This window comes from Callorhinus ursinus, unplaced genomic scaffold, assembly GCF_003265705.2.
Source record: "Callorhinus ursinus isolate GAN/ISIS: 27379988/994484 unplaced genomic scaffold, GSC_fseal_2.0 scaffold1, whole genome shotgun sequence".
NCBI classification, from domain to species: Eukaryota; Metazoa; Chordata; class Mammalia; order Carnivora; family Otariidae; genus Callorhinus; species Callorhinus ursinus.
In genome coordinates, this window is record NW_027397063.1 from 146863487 (window position 1) to 146882289 (window position 18803).

Here is an 18803-nt window from a genome sequence, read left to right on the forward strand (position 1 = left end):
GCGTCGCCCCGGCTTTGTGCATTTGTGTTGGTGGGGGACAGAGGACTTGTCCAGAGACACTTAGTGACCTCAGAGACATTATCCAGCACTCGGCCTTTATGAACTACCAAGAAGTGACTAGCATAGATGGACCACGCCATGGACAAAGAGGAAATGGCTCTGAGTTGGGGGAAAGATATCTGTTGTAAATTCCTGTGAGTTTTTTAAAGCTCTAGATTCAATTGGGTTTTATTTCTAGGATAACAGAATTGGTGTGAAAATGAAAGTGTCATAGTGTGGAAGTGGCTATTTTAAAGATCTCTGGCATCTACTCTTCCCCTGGACAGAGAGGACAGTTAAGAATTCCAAAACAGCTAGAGACCTCATTTTCAAAAAGTTTTCTTCTTTGACTGCCAAGCAATGTTCTTGTGGCTTGGGTGACTCTAGATGGGGGAATAAAATCGAAGTTTAAATAATTGTGGATTTGCCACTTACTACACTTGTGTGGACATTTAAAAATACTTGGATTTATATTTAGCGTCGTGTGTTTTTTTAATTGGTGAAGAAGAGTTATACGTATGCCCGTGTACATTGACTTTTCTTTGCAGTATTCTCATGTTTAATCCACTGAACTATTTCCATTTATTTTTATAAACACCAGACTTTTACACCATCCTGTCATATCTGGAAGACTGGGAATTTCAGGTGAATTGTTGTTTTGTTTTGTTTTGTTTTTTTTCAGGTGAATTTTATTAGCAAAGCATATACCTTCAAAGGTTGTGATCTAAGACTCAGAGGAACGAAACGTGTTGTGTTTGGGTTTTGCTTTGGTGATCTCCCTTGTGCTTTTTAAAACTTTTTCTTGTGGTGTAAGACTCATATGGGAAAGATGGAGTAGCTCCTGGCTCCCTTTCCTGACAGCTCTGATGAAGTTCTCATTTGGCTAGTAAGCCACAGCCTGATCCATGTTTCAGAAGCACATTTGCCCTGCTGGTGTCCTTGCTAATCTTTATAGGATGTCGAATGGGTTTGCGAGGCTGCTGTTTTTTGTTTTTTTTTTTTTCCTTTTTTTGCGTATTTCTTTTTTTCAGTCTGTGGATTTTGCCCCAGTCAGTGTTATATGATGTAGTTTTAGTAGAGTCTGCATATTATTTATGACATGGCTTTCTTCTTCCAATCTGTTACACAGGCAGTCGTGGCCCACCAAAATCGATGTACCCCAGGACCTTGAGGATGATCTCACGGCCACTCCTCTGTCCCACGCGACTGTCCCTCAGTCTCCTGCTCGGGCTGCTGACAGTGTCCTCAATGGCCACAGGAGCAAAGGCCTGTGTGACTCGTCTAAGAAGGACGACCTCCCCGAGTTGGCCGGACCAGCTCTCTCCACCGTGTCCCCGGCGAGCTTGAAAGCCACGGCCAGCGGACGCAAGTGCCTGTTCCGGGTGGAGGAAGACGAAGAGGAAGATGAGGAGGACAAGAAGCCCATGTCCCTCTCTTCACAAGTGGTTCTGCGCCGGAAGCCCTCGGTGACCAACCGGCTGACGTCGAGGAAGAGCGCCCCCGTGCTCAACCAGATCTTTGAGGAAGGGGAGTCAGATGACGAGTTTGACATGGACGAGAACCTGCCCCCCAAGCTGAGCCGGCTCAAGATGAACATTGCTTCCCCGGGCACGGTGCACAAACGCTACCACCGCCGGAAAAGCCAGGGCCGAGGCTCCAGTTGCAGCAGCTCGGAGACCAGTGACGACGACTCGGAGAGCCGGCGGCGGCTGGACAAAGACAGCGGCTTCACCTACTCTTGGCACCGGCGGGATAGCAGCGAGGGGCCCCCGGGCAGCGAGGGTGACGGCGGGGGCCAGGGCAAGCCAAGCGCCGGCAGTGGCGGCGCGGACAAGGCCAGCCCAAGCGAGAACAGTGCGGGTGGCGGCAGCCCCGCGGGTGGCTCGGGTGGCAAGCCCACCGGCACGTCAGGCAGCACGCGCCGCTGCGCCGGCCCCGGGCCCGGCGAGCTGGTGCAGAGCCTCAAACTCATGAGCCTCTGCCTGGGCTCCCAGCTGCATGGCGGCGCCAAGTACATCCTCGACCCGCAGGGCGGCTTGTCCTTCTCCAGCGTCAAGGTCCAGGAGAAGTCCACATGGAAGATGTGCATCAGCTCCACGGGCAGCGCGGGCCAGGCCCCGGGCATGGGCAGCATAAAGTTTTTCTCCGACCACGTGGCAGACAGCAGCACTGAGTTAGAACGGATAAAGAGCAAGAACCGGAAAAATAACGTGCTGCAGCTACCTCTGTGTGAAAAGACCATCTCTGTGAACATCCAGCGGAACCCTAAGGACGGGCTGCTGTGCGCCTCCAGCCAGGCCAGCTGCTGCCATGTCATCTGACTGGCACCCTCCCCGGCCGCCGGCACCCTCCCCGCTCGGGCCTGAGCACCGGCGCGCTTCTCCACTCTTCTCTGCGCTTCTCGTTTGGCTTTTGCTCTTTCACAGTGGGCGTTAGGAGCAGTTATTTATTACCTTTCACTTGTTCGCCTGACGATGTGACAATGCATGGTCTTTGTGCATGCTGCTAGACACTTCTTTTCCAGCCGAAAAGTCTGTTGTGTAATTTTTACATTTATAATTTTAATGTGGATGATCAGGATTAAATTAAAATGTATATTTGGAACCTAATATAAATGGAGCACTTAGAAATTTGATGTTCCGCACTTAATCTAGAGAGAAAAAAATGCTTTTGTTTCCGTGTGACAGATCTAAATTCCTTTCCTGACCTTCTGTGATAACGGAAACTCCGTGCTCTGAGGCACACTCCCGTGGTGTCTGAGACAGAACCAAAGCAATAACGTGGTGATGCCGACAGGCCTGGAGCCTGCGAGCGTGTGCGTGCCCCGCCTCCTGAGGCCTGTGCGGAGCAGAGTACAGTGAGCGTCTGCACTGAGAACCTTAAAACCATGATTTCAGCATACCCACACCTGTTTGTCTTAAGCTATAGTGTGAAAAAAAAAAGTTTGGGCTCTTAAAATTTAACTGAAAAAGATTTTCTTGTTTTGTACTAGGTGAGATAAAGTACTTAGATTTATACGGCAGCTTCCCCCATAGTGGTAAATTACAAACAGACAATCTTATTTTGTAATGTGATGAAGTGAACTGATGGTGTCTTAACTCTACTTATAGAGTGTGTAGTCTGTCTAACAGAACAAAAAGATGCTCGGTGTAAATTCCTTCCTATAGGGCACACCCTAGGGTTTCCTTTAAAACCATGTAGGTAGAAGAAACTGTAGGGCCTGATACGGGAGCAAAGGTGCACACAGAGGTTGGCAAAGTCAAAACCCTATAAATTTTTTTTAAAAATTACTGGGATTTGATTTTTAGGAGTTTGGTAATTAGGTTGTCTCTTTCGGGTTTTTTTCCCCCCATTCTATATCCTTTAGCTCAGTAAGCTATGAAAATTGGCTGATCAAAAACATATAAAAGAACAAAATTCACACATACAGCAAACAAAAATGCACAAAGCCTGCTTTGTTTTTTTTTGTTGTTGTCGTTTTGGTTTTTGCTTTTTTTTTTTTGCTAGAAGTGTTTTTTACTTTGCCTTCCTGCCAAAACAATAATCAAAGAACTCTTACTTTAAACTGCTCCTGTACAAAGACTACTTTTGACCAGATAATCATCTTTCGTGGCATTTTATCTTGTAAGACGCAGTATATTGCAGATTGCTACTTTTGGAAGGGGCCAGATGCTACTTTTTCAGGCTGTGCCCTGGGGGTCTTCAAAGCAATGCTTATCCACATTGGTGGTAGGATGTGGCTGGGCCAGGGTTGGGGCGGGGGGACCTTCCCACACTCAGCAGCTTTCCTTCACGTCTCTGAAGCGACAGTCACTTTGTAGAGTGGGCAGGGCACCAAAGGACTGCATTCCATTGGTCACGGTTTCTCCAAGTACACCCTGACTCTGCTACTTAGGGTTCATAGATTTTACTCCGAACTCTGAATTTCACAATATACTTAACTAAGATGATACTTAAAATACTTATTTTACTTTCTAGACCTAGGCTAGATAGATATGTTTTAAGCTACAGCTCTAGTTCATTGTGATATTTATAATTGAAAGCTACCAGAAAAGATGTGTGGGTGAAGCCATAGAACATATTTGCTTGAAATTCTTGAGCAGGGATCTTATAAAGGGCCAGAAATAAGATGTGTGGTTCACATAGATGGTGAGCGTAACATCTGTATAAAACGTAGGAGAGAAGTTTATAAAGGGCATTGGCAATAAACTCTTTGTTGCAGCTGTTTTCCAAGTAATGTAAATACTTTTTCCTGTGATTATGTATAGCCTTGGAATGGCACCTTTTAACTAACCCATATGTGTTTGGTTTCCAATGGTTTTTTATATTCAGATGTATATATGGTGCTCACTTTAGGATCTCAGCAGTGTTGACCGTTTATGCTGCATAGCTGTATTATAGCCTTAGTAGTTGTGTGTGGTTGGTTGACCCTCTGGGTATACAGATGTTAGTCTGAGTGGCGTCTTACTCATTTGTTCGTAAGTGAATGATTGTGCATGTGTCGTATGTCATAGTATGTCGTCACATAAAAGGGAGGGAGCAAATAACCATTACATTAAGACAATATTGGACCAAACTATTTACTAGCTCTAAACAGTTTCTTGTACCCCTTAACCTGTCTTCAGAAGTTGCATAGAGTTATAGTAGTGTGTAAATTAAATACTGTGGAAAAACAATTAGTCTTGTATTTTTCTGTATGTGTGTGTACATATATATATACACATATATATATAAAATTATGTACTTCTGGCAATTCTATCTGTATTTAAAGATGTGACAATCTTGACACCGATTTTAAGAATAGCTGTGAGACTGAAAGTAAAGATATCCCTACCAAGGAAGAATTGATGTGTGTTAAGAGGGTACAGAATTATCAGCTGATTTGGTCAGTTGCTTCCACTGCTGGTTGATTTTCCTCATTGTGTAAACATTGACAGGTATGTGACAAATGGGAAAAAAAAATTCCAAATAATAAAGTGGCATATTGGTGTTCAGCAATATAACCTGCGTCCCACGTTTCTCTTTCTTCTGATCGCAGACCCAGCCTGGGTGAGACGCCCCTTTGTGTATGCCATGCACCTGTGCTGCCAGGTGTGACTGAAAACTTATCATTGTGACTGTTCATGCTTTGAACTCATGACCACAAGCCTCAGGTGGCCCCGGGACTGCCCATTAATTATGCTTTATTTCCCCAATTCATCATTTCCCTCACTTAGCTCGTCACCATGCTCCGAAATAATGGAATAAACTGAAGCCGTTGGAACTGCCGAAGGCTCCTGCTTCACCCTCCCACCTTCACCTGAATCTGCACGCCCTGCCCTTGCCCCTGGCTGCGTGATCCCAAGGTCAATTCCTTCACTCACACCTTGAGGCCTGATGGGGATGAGTGCGGCAGCCACGAGGACTACTCACTCACTTCTTTCTTGTACCTTCAAACTTCAGTGCTAGATCATTCCTAACAGCAAACCAAACAAACATGGCTTTCTTCCCCGACCTTAAAGAGATGTCCTTGTTGTTCTCTCCTGTCTTCGCTCTTTAAACCCTTCCAGTCAGGCTCCTGCTGCCATCACCTCACCATAACTGCTTACTCAAGGTCGGCAGTGGCCTCCATGTGTTAAAACTGGTGGTCAGTTTTTAAAACCAGCTTTGTGGGCGCCTGGGTGGCTCAGTCGGTTGAGCGACTGCCTTCGGCTCAGGTCATGATCCTGGAGTCCCGGGATCGAGCCCAGCGTCAGGCTCCCTGCTCAGCGGGGAGTCTGCTTCTCCCTCTGACCCTCCCCCCCCCCATGCTCTCTCATTCTCTCTCTCAAATAATCTTTAAAACCAGTTTTGACATACAATCCACAGCATAGAATTTCCAGTTGTACAAGTCAGTGCTTTTCACTGTATTCTCAGAACTGTGCAACCATTACCAGAAATCCAAAAAGAAATCTGTACCTGTTTGCACTTCCTCCCTTCCTGTCAGCTCCCTGCCGCAGCCTTAGCCCCTGGTGACCGCTAACCGCAGCGGCCAGCTTCTAACCCATGGTAGCGTTTGATGAGTTGGTCACCCTTCCTCATAAACCTCCCATTGTTCTGGGCCCCACTTTCCACCTCGCTGCTCTTTATCCCACTGGCTCCTCGCCCAACCTCTGAATTTGGAGTACCCTGAGGTTCACTTCTGGATCCTTCTCTGCACTGTCTCTCAGTCATCCCATTCAGTCTAACATTTACATGCTGATAGGACCCAAAAATATGTTTAGCCCACCTCCCCAGAACACCAGATTCCGTCAACCTATTTGACTTCTCTACATGGACGTGTCTGATAAGCCCCTGAGTGTTTACATGCTCAAAACTTAAACCTTCCCTTCAAATCCTTACCTTCCTAATGCTTGCCATCTCATAAATGGTGGCTCTAAACCTTTTGCCCAAGTCAAGAATCCGGGTATCCTTCCCTCTGTCATTCCAGTAGCCAAGCCATCAGCAAATCTTAGGCAACATTCAAAAACTGGCCTGTTCTTACTGCTTTCCCTGCTAACGCTCTAGTCAATGACACCATCATCACAACTGGACAACTGTAAATACCTCCTGGAGAGTCTTGCTGCTTTTGTCCTTGCCTTTCTCTTGTCTGTTCTCTGTATAACAGGGTGAGTGATCCTTTTAAAAGCTAAAGCATGTCATGTTTCAGTGAAAGGTGTTTAATTTCCAAATATTTGGGGATTTTCCACATAAGTTTCTGTTACTAATTTCTAGTGCAGGTCTGTTTTGGCCAGAAATCATGCTTTGTATAACTGAAATCTTTTAAAACTTCCCGAAACTCTTCTTATGGCTCAGCTAATGGCCTCTCTTGAATGTTTTTGTGAGTGCTGGAAAAGTGTGGTTGTTGGTAAAGTGTTCTACATGTCAGTCCCAGTTGCTTATTAATGTTAGGTCTTCTGTATCCTCACTGATTCTCTGTCTTGTGTCAGTTGTGAGAGAGGAGTACTGAAATCTAGAATTGTGGATTGGCCTATTTCTCCTTTTGTTCTATCAGCTTTACTTTATGAAATTTGAAGCGTTGTTGTTAGGTACATACACATTTAAGATTGTTAAGTCCCAATGGACTGATCTTTTTCATCATTTTGAAATGTTCCTCTTTATCGCTGATAAATGATTCTTTGTCATGAACTCTACTTTGTGTGATATAGCCACTCTAGCTTTCTTTGGTTGGTGGGAGTATTTCTTTTTCCATCTTTTTACTTTTAACCTATCTGTGTCTTTATATTTAAGGTAGAGTTGTTTTGTTTTTGGATTTTTTGTTTCTTTTTTTATAGACAGCATATAGTGGGGTCTTGCTTTTTTTTCTAATCTGCAAATCTTTGCCTTTTATTTGCAGTATTTTAGATCAAGTACATTTGGTGTAATTAACATGGTTGGATTTAAATCTACCATCTTTCTGGCTTTCTGTTTGATCTGTTTCTTATTTCTTTTCCCCTCTTTACTATGTTCTTTTTGTTTGAGCACTTTTTATTGGCTTATTGGTTGTGCATCTTTAAATTTTTAGTGCTTGTTATAGGAATGGGTATATATATATGGATGGATATATGTATAAATATAGCACATTGTATTTATATATTTAGGTAATATATCTAATACATAGACATACATAATATACATATAAAACCGCAATCTACCTCATACAGAATGTAAGAACCTTACAACTGTATTTCCACTTTCCTCTTTGTGCTATTGTTGGCATACATTTTATTCTTATGTATGCATAAACATTTTTGTTTTAAATTGTTTTATTTTGAAGAGATAAAACAATGGGAAAAAGTTTCTTTTACCTACATCTTATCATTTCCAGCCCTCTTCATTTCTCTGTGTAGATCCACATTTTGGTATTTTCCTTCAAATTTTCATGCAGTGCAGGTCTGCTGAAAATATATTCTGTCAGTTTTTGCTTGTCTAAAAAAGTATTTTTACTTAATTCATGAAGGATATGTGCATTGGGTATAAAATTCTAGGCTGCTTTTTACTGCAATGCTGGACAACACATTTTACATTGTTGAGTGCTAGATTTTTCTATTCATGTAAAAAGTGTTGGTTTTCATTTTGCATACAGTTACTTGGGAGCAGGTAGATCCTTTGGGGTTTTGCTTTTAAAGTGTGTTAGGACAGATCCAGAGCTGTGTCTAGGGCTAATTTGACCCACACTGAGACAATACCTCCTGTGCCCTCCACTGAAGTGACATGTCATGCCACCAGACACATCAGACTTCAGGGTGCCCCCTTGCCTTGCTGTTCCCCACAGCTGCCCACGGGGCTCTGGGGAGGGACAGATGAGAAGGGGGAATGGGACTTGAAGCCTCCTTGAGCTAAGGGGACCCAAGCACCTTGTTGACTGCCAGCACATTAGATTTCTGAGGACCCCTGACTCTAGAACTGAGCACTTAGTGGACACCCCACTCCAAGCAGGGTGTGATACAGGTTGAGAAGTTAGGAGGAGAAAAAAACTGAATCTTGGTCCTTCTGAGTTCATAGTGCCCTTGAGTCAGAAATGAGGATCTAAATTCGTACCAGATGAAGATCAGAGGTGGTGACGTGGCAGGGCACTGCTGGGGGGGTGGTTCTGGAGAGTTCCAAGGAGGGTGAGTCTGGGGAGGGAGTCAGAGTTGATTGCCAGGGATGGAGAACTGAATAGCTGGGCAGATGCGGATCGCCAGCCCCTCTAGGTGCTGGGGGCCAGCAGTGGACTTTGCTGAGGGAGAGTCCACTTTGCTTCTTGGCTCCTTCATATTTTCACCAGGATGTTTAGCTTTCTGGACCAGAGGACTGGAAGAACAGGAGGCTGGGGGGAGCACAGCTGGAAGGTGTGGTACTGAGCAGAAGGCCTGCATGCAGGGGAAGTGAGACTGATTCAGTGCCCACTGTGTGCGGCCCCAGGCTTGGGAGGGCCCCCTCGATTTAATGCTCTGCTCCTAGTTTGTCGTCTTGAAATTCTTAAAAACTTTCAAGCAAGGGTACTGCGTATTCATTTTGCACCGGGCCCCTTAGGGCTGAGAGATTCCTTGCAGATCTGTACTCCACAAGGAAGGGAGGTCATCTAGACCCTGAGAAGGGGGGACTTTGGTGAGAGCATAGACCCTGAGGGAGCGGCAAAGGCCAGAGACAGGAGCCAGACCGCCTCCAGTGTGGCGATGAGCGACAGCATCAAGGAGGCGGCGGAGGGTGTGCGTGTGTGTGTGCAGACCACTGACTGTGAGGCCAGCAGGTGAGCCTGAGAACGTCTTGCTGAGGCTGTGTGGTCTGTGGATCAGCTCTGAGCACCAGGGGGTCCCCTGAGCTTGTGGAGAATGAGATGGAAGCAGGTCCTTGGAGGGCTCTCTCAGAAGTGTCAGGAGCGAGGTGGAAGTGGTAAAGTGAGCTTGGATCATGCCCCACTGAAGGATGGATGGGCGGCGCATGGCCCCTGCCTCCCGGTGCAGTCCCTGATGCTCAAGAGAGGTGAGAGGCCTGCCCAAGGGCACAGCACGCCTGCCCGAGGATCTGATCCCAGAGCCCACTCCTCAGGTTGCCTACCTGGATGCGGAGAGGTGAGCCTACCTGGATGCGGAGAGGTGAGACTCGCCTTCGACATTACCTTTGACCTTGCAGTACCAGAGAGCCGGCCAAGCAGTATTAAGCCTTGTCCTGTAAGGTTCCACTTTAAGCCACACTGGAGCTCGTACCTGACCCGTGTATAAGCATCTTTTTACCTTCCTACCACCTGAAATTTCCAAATTCATACACATAGCTGGTCCTAGGGGATTGCGGACCTGTAGGTGAGACCAGGTTGGGCAGCTGATCACACACCTCGTGGGGCGAGATCATCTAGAGTCAGGGCTGAGAGCCGGTCTCACGACATTTCCGCAAGAATTCTGGCTGGCTGCGGCTTCCCTGGGCCAGATGGCTAGTCCCTGGGGCCTGCCGTCTGGGAGGAGATGGAGACCAGGGAAGGCCTGTCTCTCAGTCCCTGGGAGGCCTGTTGTCTGTTAGGAAAGTGGACCTTCGGCATGTTCGTGTAGGAAGCACAGCGACAGCCCAGCCCGGTGGACACGCAGTGCGGGTGGACGTCCACCATGTTGGTGGGTTGATGCAGGTTGTTCTGCAAACCCCAACCTGTGTCCTTCCTTCAGGTGTGGCCCAGAGGCGCGGACGGCTTCCAGCTGGGAAACAGCTGTGGCCAGCTGCTTGGCAAGGCCCGGGGCCAGGGGGGGCCCGGAGGGGGTGCTGGTGAGCAGCCCCCCACCGGCGGTCGGTCCTGCCACGTTCCGGGACCCCCCCCCCCGGCTCCACCTGCGACGGACAAACCCGTGGCGCCTGTTTTCGGCCTTGCTTTCTGGGGTCGGGAGGGGCAGAGGTTGCCCTAAAGGGGCTCGTCAGCCTCCAGCAGTTGGGGAGACATCACTGGTTTCACCTTTTCAAGCCAGACAGCTGTGTAAAGGGGGGCATGTCCCCGTGTCTACACTTGAGCTGCCTTCTGGTTCATTATTCCGCACTCTACCATGAAGTCCCTGGTACCGAACAGGACTTTAAAGTGAAGATTCGGCCTCAAGGCTTGTTATGCCCACCTGGGCCTGTCGGAGGCTGGGGATGGCACACTCGGGCTAAGAGAGAGAGGGCAGTGGGTGGGGGGGGGAAGGTGCCACGTGCTCTGGCCACTTTGTGCCTTGTGCCCCCTTCCCCAGTCCAGAGAGGAGGCCATGTGTCATCAGCGGGATCTGTGCCACACACGCAGGGCAAAACGCCACCATCCCTCTTTTACTTAATAATCACGTGAGGCCCACATACCAGTCAGCAGGGAGTTCGGCACCCCCTCCCTCCCCTGAACGGCCCAAACATCCCAGGGCCCTACAGAGGGCCAGGGCAGATGGGGGTCACCCAACGCCGGCACCCCGGAGCTGGAAGGCCTCTGGCCCTGCAGGCTGCTGCTCTACCCCAGCTCCTGTTCAGGCCCAGGGCTCCTGGACCGGTGGGTGCGGAGGTCCCCCACCTGGCCCCATGGGGTCAAGGCAGTGAGGAAGGAAGCTGGCTACTTCTGGGGAGAAACCAGAAAGGCCTCTGCCCCGCCGTGGTTCTCAAACCTCAGTATGCGCAGCATCCACTGCAGGCATCTTCGGGGACGTGACTCCGGGGCCAACCTGCCCACATCCTCTTCCTCAGGCCCAGGGTGCTGGGAGCAGGGTAATCGCTTGAACAAGGGCCAGGTGCTCCGTTCCCAGTGGGGTGCGAACATACTCTGAGCAAGCTGGGGCCCTGTGCTGCTGAGCCAGCGCCACTGCCGCATGGCCCCCATGCGGGACTCACTGTCCCCCAACCTAGGCTTTGGGTGGGGCCCCCTGGCTGGCTTGCAAGTGTCCCACAACCTTCCTGGGTGCCCACTTTTGCATGGATGAGAAGACTATAAACGGGCCTCTCGACAGGGCCAGAAAAAGTGTCTTCCATCCCCTGAAGAGGCTGTGGCCCCTCTCGTGGTTGGGACAAAGGATGCTCCCAAGCTGAAGGATACAGCTGCCCTGGCTCAGGGGCCACGTCTTTCCTCCAGGCTCTGGTGGCCTCCTGGAAGTGCCGGTGGCTCCGGTCTCAGGCCTCCTGCTCTTGAAGCCACCCTCGGGTGAGCGTGGGGCACGGGGAGGGAAGCCTGGCCTGTTTCTTCAGACTCAGCCCTGTTGGCTGCTGTTGGCCAAGAGCTGGTGCCACGTACTGTCATCGCGGGGCCCTGGGATTCTTGGAATAACTCAGCTGGAGGACTCTGGATCCTAGGCCTTCTTCCTTCTGTGGCTAGTTTCCTGCTGGAGAAAGCGTGGGAGCTGCAGGGGTGAGGGCTGAGGAGAGAGCGGGTGGTGGGCAGCTTGGTGGAGGCTGCATGCAGTACGATCCTGGCAGATGTAGGTCCATGTGGAGCTGTGGAGAGAGCTGTGGGGGAACCCTGTGTGCCTCAGCTTCCTCATCTCTAAAGAACAATGTAAGGAAACCAAGGCCCATGGGGTGTATCAAGGAGGGCAGTGGGCTCCCGGCCTCCAGCTTCATCGTAGGGCTGGGTATCCCTAACCGCTGGCTTCCTGCTCCTTCCCCTAAGCCGCTAAGATAAAGATTTGTCCTCAAGTCTGAGTGTTTGAGCTGCTGATGAGGAGGGGGACAATGTGCTCCTCAGGAGGGACAGGAGGGTCCACTGTCTGACCCCCTCTCCCCAAGGCGGCAGCCAGGGGCTGGACTCTGCCAGCTGAAGCTCAGGCCTAGTCAGAGGGACACTCTGGGGTCCCTGTGGCACTTGTGTGGGGCATTACAGCCCAGCTCTCTGTCGGGGGCACCCACTAAATGTCAGAGCACAGACCTAGATGTCATGCTGGTGGCGCCAGGGCATTTGGGCTGAAGAGTGAACCAGGCTTCGGGCAGGCCGTACCAGGGTCAAGGCCGGCCACGGTCTATGGGCTTAGGAACAATCGGCATCTTAGAGCCTCAGAGAGGCGAGCTGGGTGGGCGGTGGGGGGGGGCGTCATCCATGGGGAGAGACGGCTGGGCGCCTTCCACGGTGGGGTGCGCAGAGCCTCCTAGCACGTTGGGGGAGCCCAGCAAGGGCTGTGGCCCCCCCTGGGGCTGCGGTGCTTCTCCGGGCCTGTCCTCGTGGAAAGCCAGGGCTGACCAGGCCTGGAGGCCAAGCGCCTGGGCTCCGCGCCCCTTGGCTGACCATGGCGTGGGCAGCCCCTCTGCCCGCCTCTGAGAGACACGGGGCTGGAGGCCTGAGGCTCCGCAGCCCTTTCCTGCTTGTCCTCACCTGACCCACCCCCTGGGAGCGCTTGCCCGGTCCCCTGTCAGAGCTGCTCCGGCATGGGACAGCCGGGCTGGGGCCGGCACTCTGCAGTCCCCGTGTGTCACGGCGGGCTGGGGACGTGGGAGCACGGTTCTCGCTTGGCTGGGCTGCCATCCCCAGGGCTTGGCCCTGAGGGCGGAGGTGAGGCCAGAAACAAGAGAACACATCCGTGGGCAGAAGAGCGGAGGGAGAGGAGTGCGGGGCACAGGCTGCGGTGAGTGGTGCTGGCTGGGGACGGGGCGGCGTTGTCCTCCATGTCCCCCTCTGCTCGGTTAGGAGAGTAGGGGAACTACAGGGGGTGGAGCAGTGAAAAGGCCTTGGCGCCCCCAGGCCCGCTGCTGAGCACCTGCCATGAGCTGGAAGGCCCAGAGCAGCTCTAGGGCCGGCACACCTACACGGCAGCCCCTCCCACCAACCCCGCTCTTGACACAATCTACCGATCCTACGCGCCCGCATGGCCCCAGCGGAGGTGGGTCCTGTGTGTGCCTACCCCAGGGGTACCGTCTGCCCCCCGGCTGAGCCCTGGCTAAGCACTGTGCTTCTGCCCGGTGGTACTGAGGAAGGGCCCAGGGAGGATCCCGGGAAAGCCGGTCTCCAGGGCAGGGACCCCCGGCTCTGCACGGGCGCCTCGCAGGGTGAGGAGGGCCAGCCCATGGGCAGGGCGTCGAGCTGACTCCTGTTCACAGCCAGGACCCGTGCGAGACCACGAGCCGGTCCATGGACCCCATTGACACTTTCCCCTTCCGCAGGCTGGACTGTGAGGAAGCTCCAGGAGACTCAGCTCAGGACCACTGTGGTGGCTGCCATTCACCGGTGCTTCAAACCACGAGCATGTTCCAGAAAGTATTCATCGGGCCTGGAACCACCACTGGATGACTGGGCCACGGAGTGCCTTAGACCAAGCAGGGGCTGGGTAGAGCCGACTCCGAGATGTCCACGCTGGCAGACTCGGCGGCCTGGCAGGACCAACCCGACAAGCACGAGGGGCAGACGGGGGCGTCGGGCCTCCCAGCACACTATGCTGAACGGGCTGCTGAGGCCACCTCCACCTCGAGGTGAAGGAGAGAATGAAGGCGCTGGGCCCCCGAGGTAGACAGGTCTAGAAGCTAGAAGGTCCTCAGCCCCTTCTTTCCCCGGTGGAAGGAGGGGCCCACGGGTCTGTGAGGAACATGGGCTCAGGCAGGGAAGGGCCGAGCTTGACAGGCAAAGGGAGCCAGGCTCTGCCCTCCTGGGTGGTCCTCATGGTTACACGTGCTGTGACACAGCCAGAGGAGCGAGCAGTTGGAGCTCGACTTACCGCCTCCGCGCCCGAGAAAGAGGTGTGTGCAGCCCTCTGGGCCCAGGCAGGGGGTGGATGGCACCGCTAGGCAGAGGCCCCCCTCCACAGGGATGAGCCCACACCAGGGTGCTGGCTGCCATGGGCATGAAAGCGGCCCCGGTGGCCCTTGCCAGTCCCGAGGGGACGGGTTCCAGCACTGGCTGGGCCTGGCCCTGGGCTTTGGAAGTGGCACACAGGTGCCCAGCCTCCAGCTGAGGCCCCCCAAGCTCCCCCTCCAATGACCTGACCCAGGGCTCGTTCAGTCCTCGTGGGGTAAGTAGGAGTCAGAGAGGTACGTGTTGCCTTTAATCGCTCAGTTACTACGGCTTTTGTTGAGAAAGGGTCTGTTAACATACTGCAGAACAGAACCAGGCAAGAGGTGTTTAGAGCTGTCCGGGGGCTGGAAACACTGCCTCGCCCCCCTTCCCCGGGCCCGAACCCCCACAGACCGGCCCCGCTGGTGGTGGTGGTGCCGGGGGCGCTCGGCCTGACCCGCCGCCCAGCCCCCACGGTCGGGCTGCTGCATGGGGGGGTGCTGGGGGGGCCTGGGCAGGGACAGGAAGGCAGGAGCCAGCGGGGTGGGGGCCTGGCAGGGGCTGGGTCTCGGCTGTCCTCCCCGCCGGCCCTCACTGGGACACCGCAGAGGGGGGCAGGGTGCTGGCTGCGCAGCACCGGGTCTGGGTTCAGGGGCCACCGCGTTGCTCCAGGTGCCCCTCTGCCCTCGCTCAGGGCGGCCCCGGGCGGGCGCTCAGGCCTCCTCCTCCTTATTGGCTTCCCTTGATTCCTCCTTCAGGTTCTGGGCCATGAGCTTCATTTGCTGTTGAGAGAACACAGGACACGGAGGGGGGGGCGGTGAGCCACGCCAGCCTGCGTGGTGGCCCCCGGGGGGGTGACCCAGGCTCCCACCCCCGCTGTGAGAGGCCCTGGGCGATGGGGTCCCTTGAGCTCCATCAGAGCACACTCTGCGCCCCGAGAAGCCGGGGAGCGGGGCACCCTGACACTGCCCGAGGCCTCCCGAGAGCGCAGAGCCCCTGCTGCTGACCCTGAGGGGATGGGGGCCAGCGGGCACGGGTCGGGGATGTTGGGTTGGGTGAACCTGCTAGAAGGGGTCCTGCGTGTCCTGCCTACCCCAAGGATGCCTGCAGATATGGGGCTGAGACGCAGCCACGGGACTCTCCCGCCCCAGGGGGCCTGGGGCACTACTTGGGGCCAAGTCCTCGCTCTGTGCCTGTAAACTTGGTGACCCTGGCAAGTAGACCTCTGTGCCTCTGCTTCCACACCTGCACGCTGGGAGCCGTGGCACACATTCTGCAGGGTGGTCACTGTACATGGAGTCCCCCTGGCCCAGAGCAGATGCGCCGAAACAGGAGACATTTTCGCCAGCCCTCTGTCCTTACAGCCATAGGACCATCCCAAGCCATGGAGCCATCCAGTGCCACTGGGGACATCCTAAGAAATCTCCCTGAGGGCCAGGGCGAGACGGAGGTGCAGCCTGCCAGGCTCACAGGGAGGTGTCAGAAGGAGCCCCCAGCCAAGGACAAGGCAGCTGGGGGCGAGGAGGTCTTGCAGCTCCCAGTCCTGGGGCGCCCCCCGCTGGTCCCTGAGGCCCCCACCCAGCTCCCAGCCCCCTGTGTCCGTGGGTGCTGGAAAACATGACTATAGCTCTGCCCTGTTTGTTGAAAAAATGAATAACTCCTTTGGAATTTGGCTGAAAATACCCACGCTGCTTTTTGAGAACAGTTATTTACTTCTGGGAAAAACACAACTCTGAGCTCAGACAAGGTCGCCGCTGCTTGAGGTAGCCGGCCGCCCCTCTTGGAAGCCCCCGGCACCACATGGGGCTGGACCCGATGTGTTTCTCTGTGTTTCAGGGACAGGAGGCCCGTTCACAGTCTGCAAGCAAAAGCCTCTGCCTCTTGCTTCAACCCCATTTCCCCTTGTGAGGATCCTTTAGATCTGTAGTAGCTCTGGAGACCCCCGTTCTCTGAGCCTGGAGGCTGCCCCTCTCCCCGTGGGCTGTGGAGAGGCCTGCCTGGCTCTTGCTGGTCCACACAGAAACAGGCTTTAGGGGATGGCTTTTAATGGGGATGGGGGCCGGTGGGTCATGGGGACCAGGGAGCTCTTGCTGCATGGGCCACAGCATTTCCACAGGCCTCCCTGGAGTAAGCCGTGGGCACAGGAGTGGACGCCAGCCTCAGGCCCCACGGCCACGATGCCTGTACAGCCTGGCAGGGTGACAGTGACCGTCTGAGTTAGCTCACAGACCTGGAGGAGCAGAACCGCCAGGCCATGTGAGAGTCTCCCAGAAGTTATATTTTGCATCTGCCCCCTTTTCTGCTGCTCATAGCACTTCCCGTCCTCTTACGAGCCCGCTTTCCCTGTTAACTGCGGATGTAAAATACCCTCATACAGGAAAACTGTACTATTTCAGCCCAGATTCACTGCCGACTCTTCTAGCTGGTGTCATTTAATACTTACAAGACCTTTTTAAATGTCTTTTTATGAGAGAGAGAATATGAATCTATTTCCTGATTTGACAAGCAGCCATAAGAAATTAAAGGCTAAATAAATTTAACTAAACTAGAACTATAATGAGGATAAAATATTCCCTAGCTTGTCATGGAATCTTCTAGCCAGGCCTCCCTAGCATTCCACATGGGGAGGAAAATCAAAATGGGTTTTGATCCAAAGGAGCCTGTAAGGCTCCCTGCAGGGAGCAAGCTGCTCTCCCATTATGTGTGTGGCTTCCGCTGGGAGCCCCCTTGCCATCGGGCAAAGGACTGCGGAGCGGTCTGCAGCTCTCCCTGGAGGGGCAGCCAGGAGGAGGGTTCTGTCTGATGTGCCCGCTCCCCTGAACGACCCAGCCCAAGGTGGAAGCTTCACTCAGGCCCGGGGAGGGATTCAGAAGCCACCTCCCCAGCTGCAGCCCCTGCCCTGCTCCGGATGGCTCCTGAGCACAAGGCACGTCCGGGAGATCACGGGCTATCCGTGCTGAGCTGCGCGGCTGGGAGTGAATGTAGGAACGGTGGCCAGGGACCCCACCATCCTCCCACGCCCCAGCCCGGGGGCAGGAGCACTCTGCCCAGGAGTACCTGTCTCCACAAGTGCAGTAACCAGGCCCCTCCATCTGGTGGGTTCGGCCAAGCCTGCCCACAGCCCTTCCCCTAGGTGGTGGGTCCCTCAGGGCCTGATCTGCCTCATGGCGCTCTGTGACCCCCACAGGAAACATGGCCCATGGTGCGCGGGAAGGCTTGTGCTCCCTGGGCCTTTGCCAGCGCAGGGCTGAGCGTCCCGGCTGTGAGGGGAGCCGAGGCTTGGCTTGTCTCCCTGCGTCCCCTGTCCTCCCTGCCGGACATGCTAGCCAGCGGCCGCAGCAGAACTTCAAACTTGTGGCTCAAGCCCAGAGAAACATCCAAGCAGTTTAGAAGAAACAAGCTGCAGCAGCCTGTTTGCCACAGAGGGAGACTTAAACTGGTTTTGAGGTCAGTGAGTGGCACCCAGCCCTGTCCCGTGCAAACAAACGGGCGGGCCTCCATCATTCCTCCTGAAAGATGAAGTCAGAAGCCACTGCGTCTTGAGGCAGCTTCTCTCAGGTAAGCCAGCTGCTGTCCACTGCTCGCGGGTCTAGATCCCCTCCATCTGCTGCCATGACCTTGTTAAAGGAGCCCCACCCCACCCTCCTGGTGCTGAGGAGCCAGGAGCCTGAGCCCCAGCCCAGCCTGCTTCCTGCACCCTCCCCTACTCGGGGGAGACCATGAGCACTGGCAGGATGAACTCCAGAAGCACAGATTTTCTAATCTGAAAGAATCTTGATGATCATTCAGTCCTGTGGCCACTTAAGAATCTGGAGAAGCCTCTTAAATGCAGACTCATCGGCCCCTCCCCGAGACGCTAACTGGCTGGTCCGGCCCAGGTCTCTGAATTTTTAACAAGCCCTTGAAATTTCTCTCCAGACCTCCCCAGACTTGGGAGTCTCTGATTTGTCGCCAGTCATCTGTCACAGAGAAGCAAGCTGGAGTGGAGGGGGATGGGCAGGCCCCTTCCAGGCCACAATGTGGGCTCAGGCCAAGTCACAGAACAGGCCTTGGGGCACCAGGCTGACCCCTTGCAGCCCAGCTCTTCAGCCACTTCTGCTCTTTAGCAGCCCTGCCTGGGGGGATGCGGTGTCAGGGAGCAACATTGTCCCTTTAAAAAAAAAACCTGGCTTCTTTAGGGATTCTTAAATTAAAGCCTTATTAAAAATATAAGCAAGATAATAGTGCTGACTTCTTCCCTACAAAAAGCATCAGAATGAAGAGAATGAAATCTTCCCCAATTCATGACTCATTAAAACACTCATGCTCCAAATAATTCTTTAAAAAGCACAGACTGACTTCTTGCATCATTATTAGTAATGATTATAGGAGGAACCTAATCACCAAGTGTGTTGTCCAAATGCACAGCTTAACATAAGAAAGGATGCATAATTGGATCCATTTTTCCCTGTGGAGAAGTTCAGAAATGCTTCCTGAGGCCTGCAGTGCTTTCTGCAGACCTGGGACGGCCCCTTCTCCGCCCCCCCAAATGGACCCAATCATCCATCCTTTCTTATGTTAAGCCTCGCCCAGAGCGCGCCCACCCGCGCCCGCACACCGT

General features: G+C 53.2%; 2 protein-coding genes across 4 annotated transcripts in view; one reads left to right on the forward strand and one right to left on the reverse strand.

Moving 5' to 3' along the window:
• SNRK (SNF related kinase) overlaps window positions 1–5042 on the forward strand; it is a 55191-nt gene extending 50149 nt beyond the window's left edge. For both annotated transcript variants that reach the window (XM_025884944.2, XM_073902666.1), the window contains one exon: window positions 1169–5042. In XM_025884944.2, coding sequence (XP_025740729.1) covers window positions 1169–2360 — 1192 coding nt within the window. In that variant the 3' untranslated portion in view covers window positions 2361–5042. The remainder of the gene's footprint in view (window positions 1–1168) is intronic.
• A 9419-nt stretch (window positions 5043–14461) lies between these two features.
• The window catches only part of ANO10 (anoctamin 10), a 210048-nt gene continuing 205706 nt past the window's right edge, over window positions 14462–18803 (reverse strand). For both annotated transcript variants that reach the window (XM_073902670.1, XM_025884954.2), the window contains one exon: window positions 14462–14985. In XM_073902670.1, coding sequence (XP_073758771.1) covers window positions 14917–14985 — 69 coding nt within the window. In that variant the 3' untranslated portion in view covers window positions 14462–14916. The remainder of the gene's footprint in view (window positions 14986–18803) is intronic.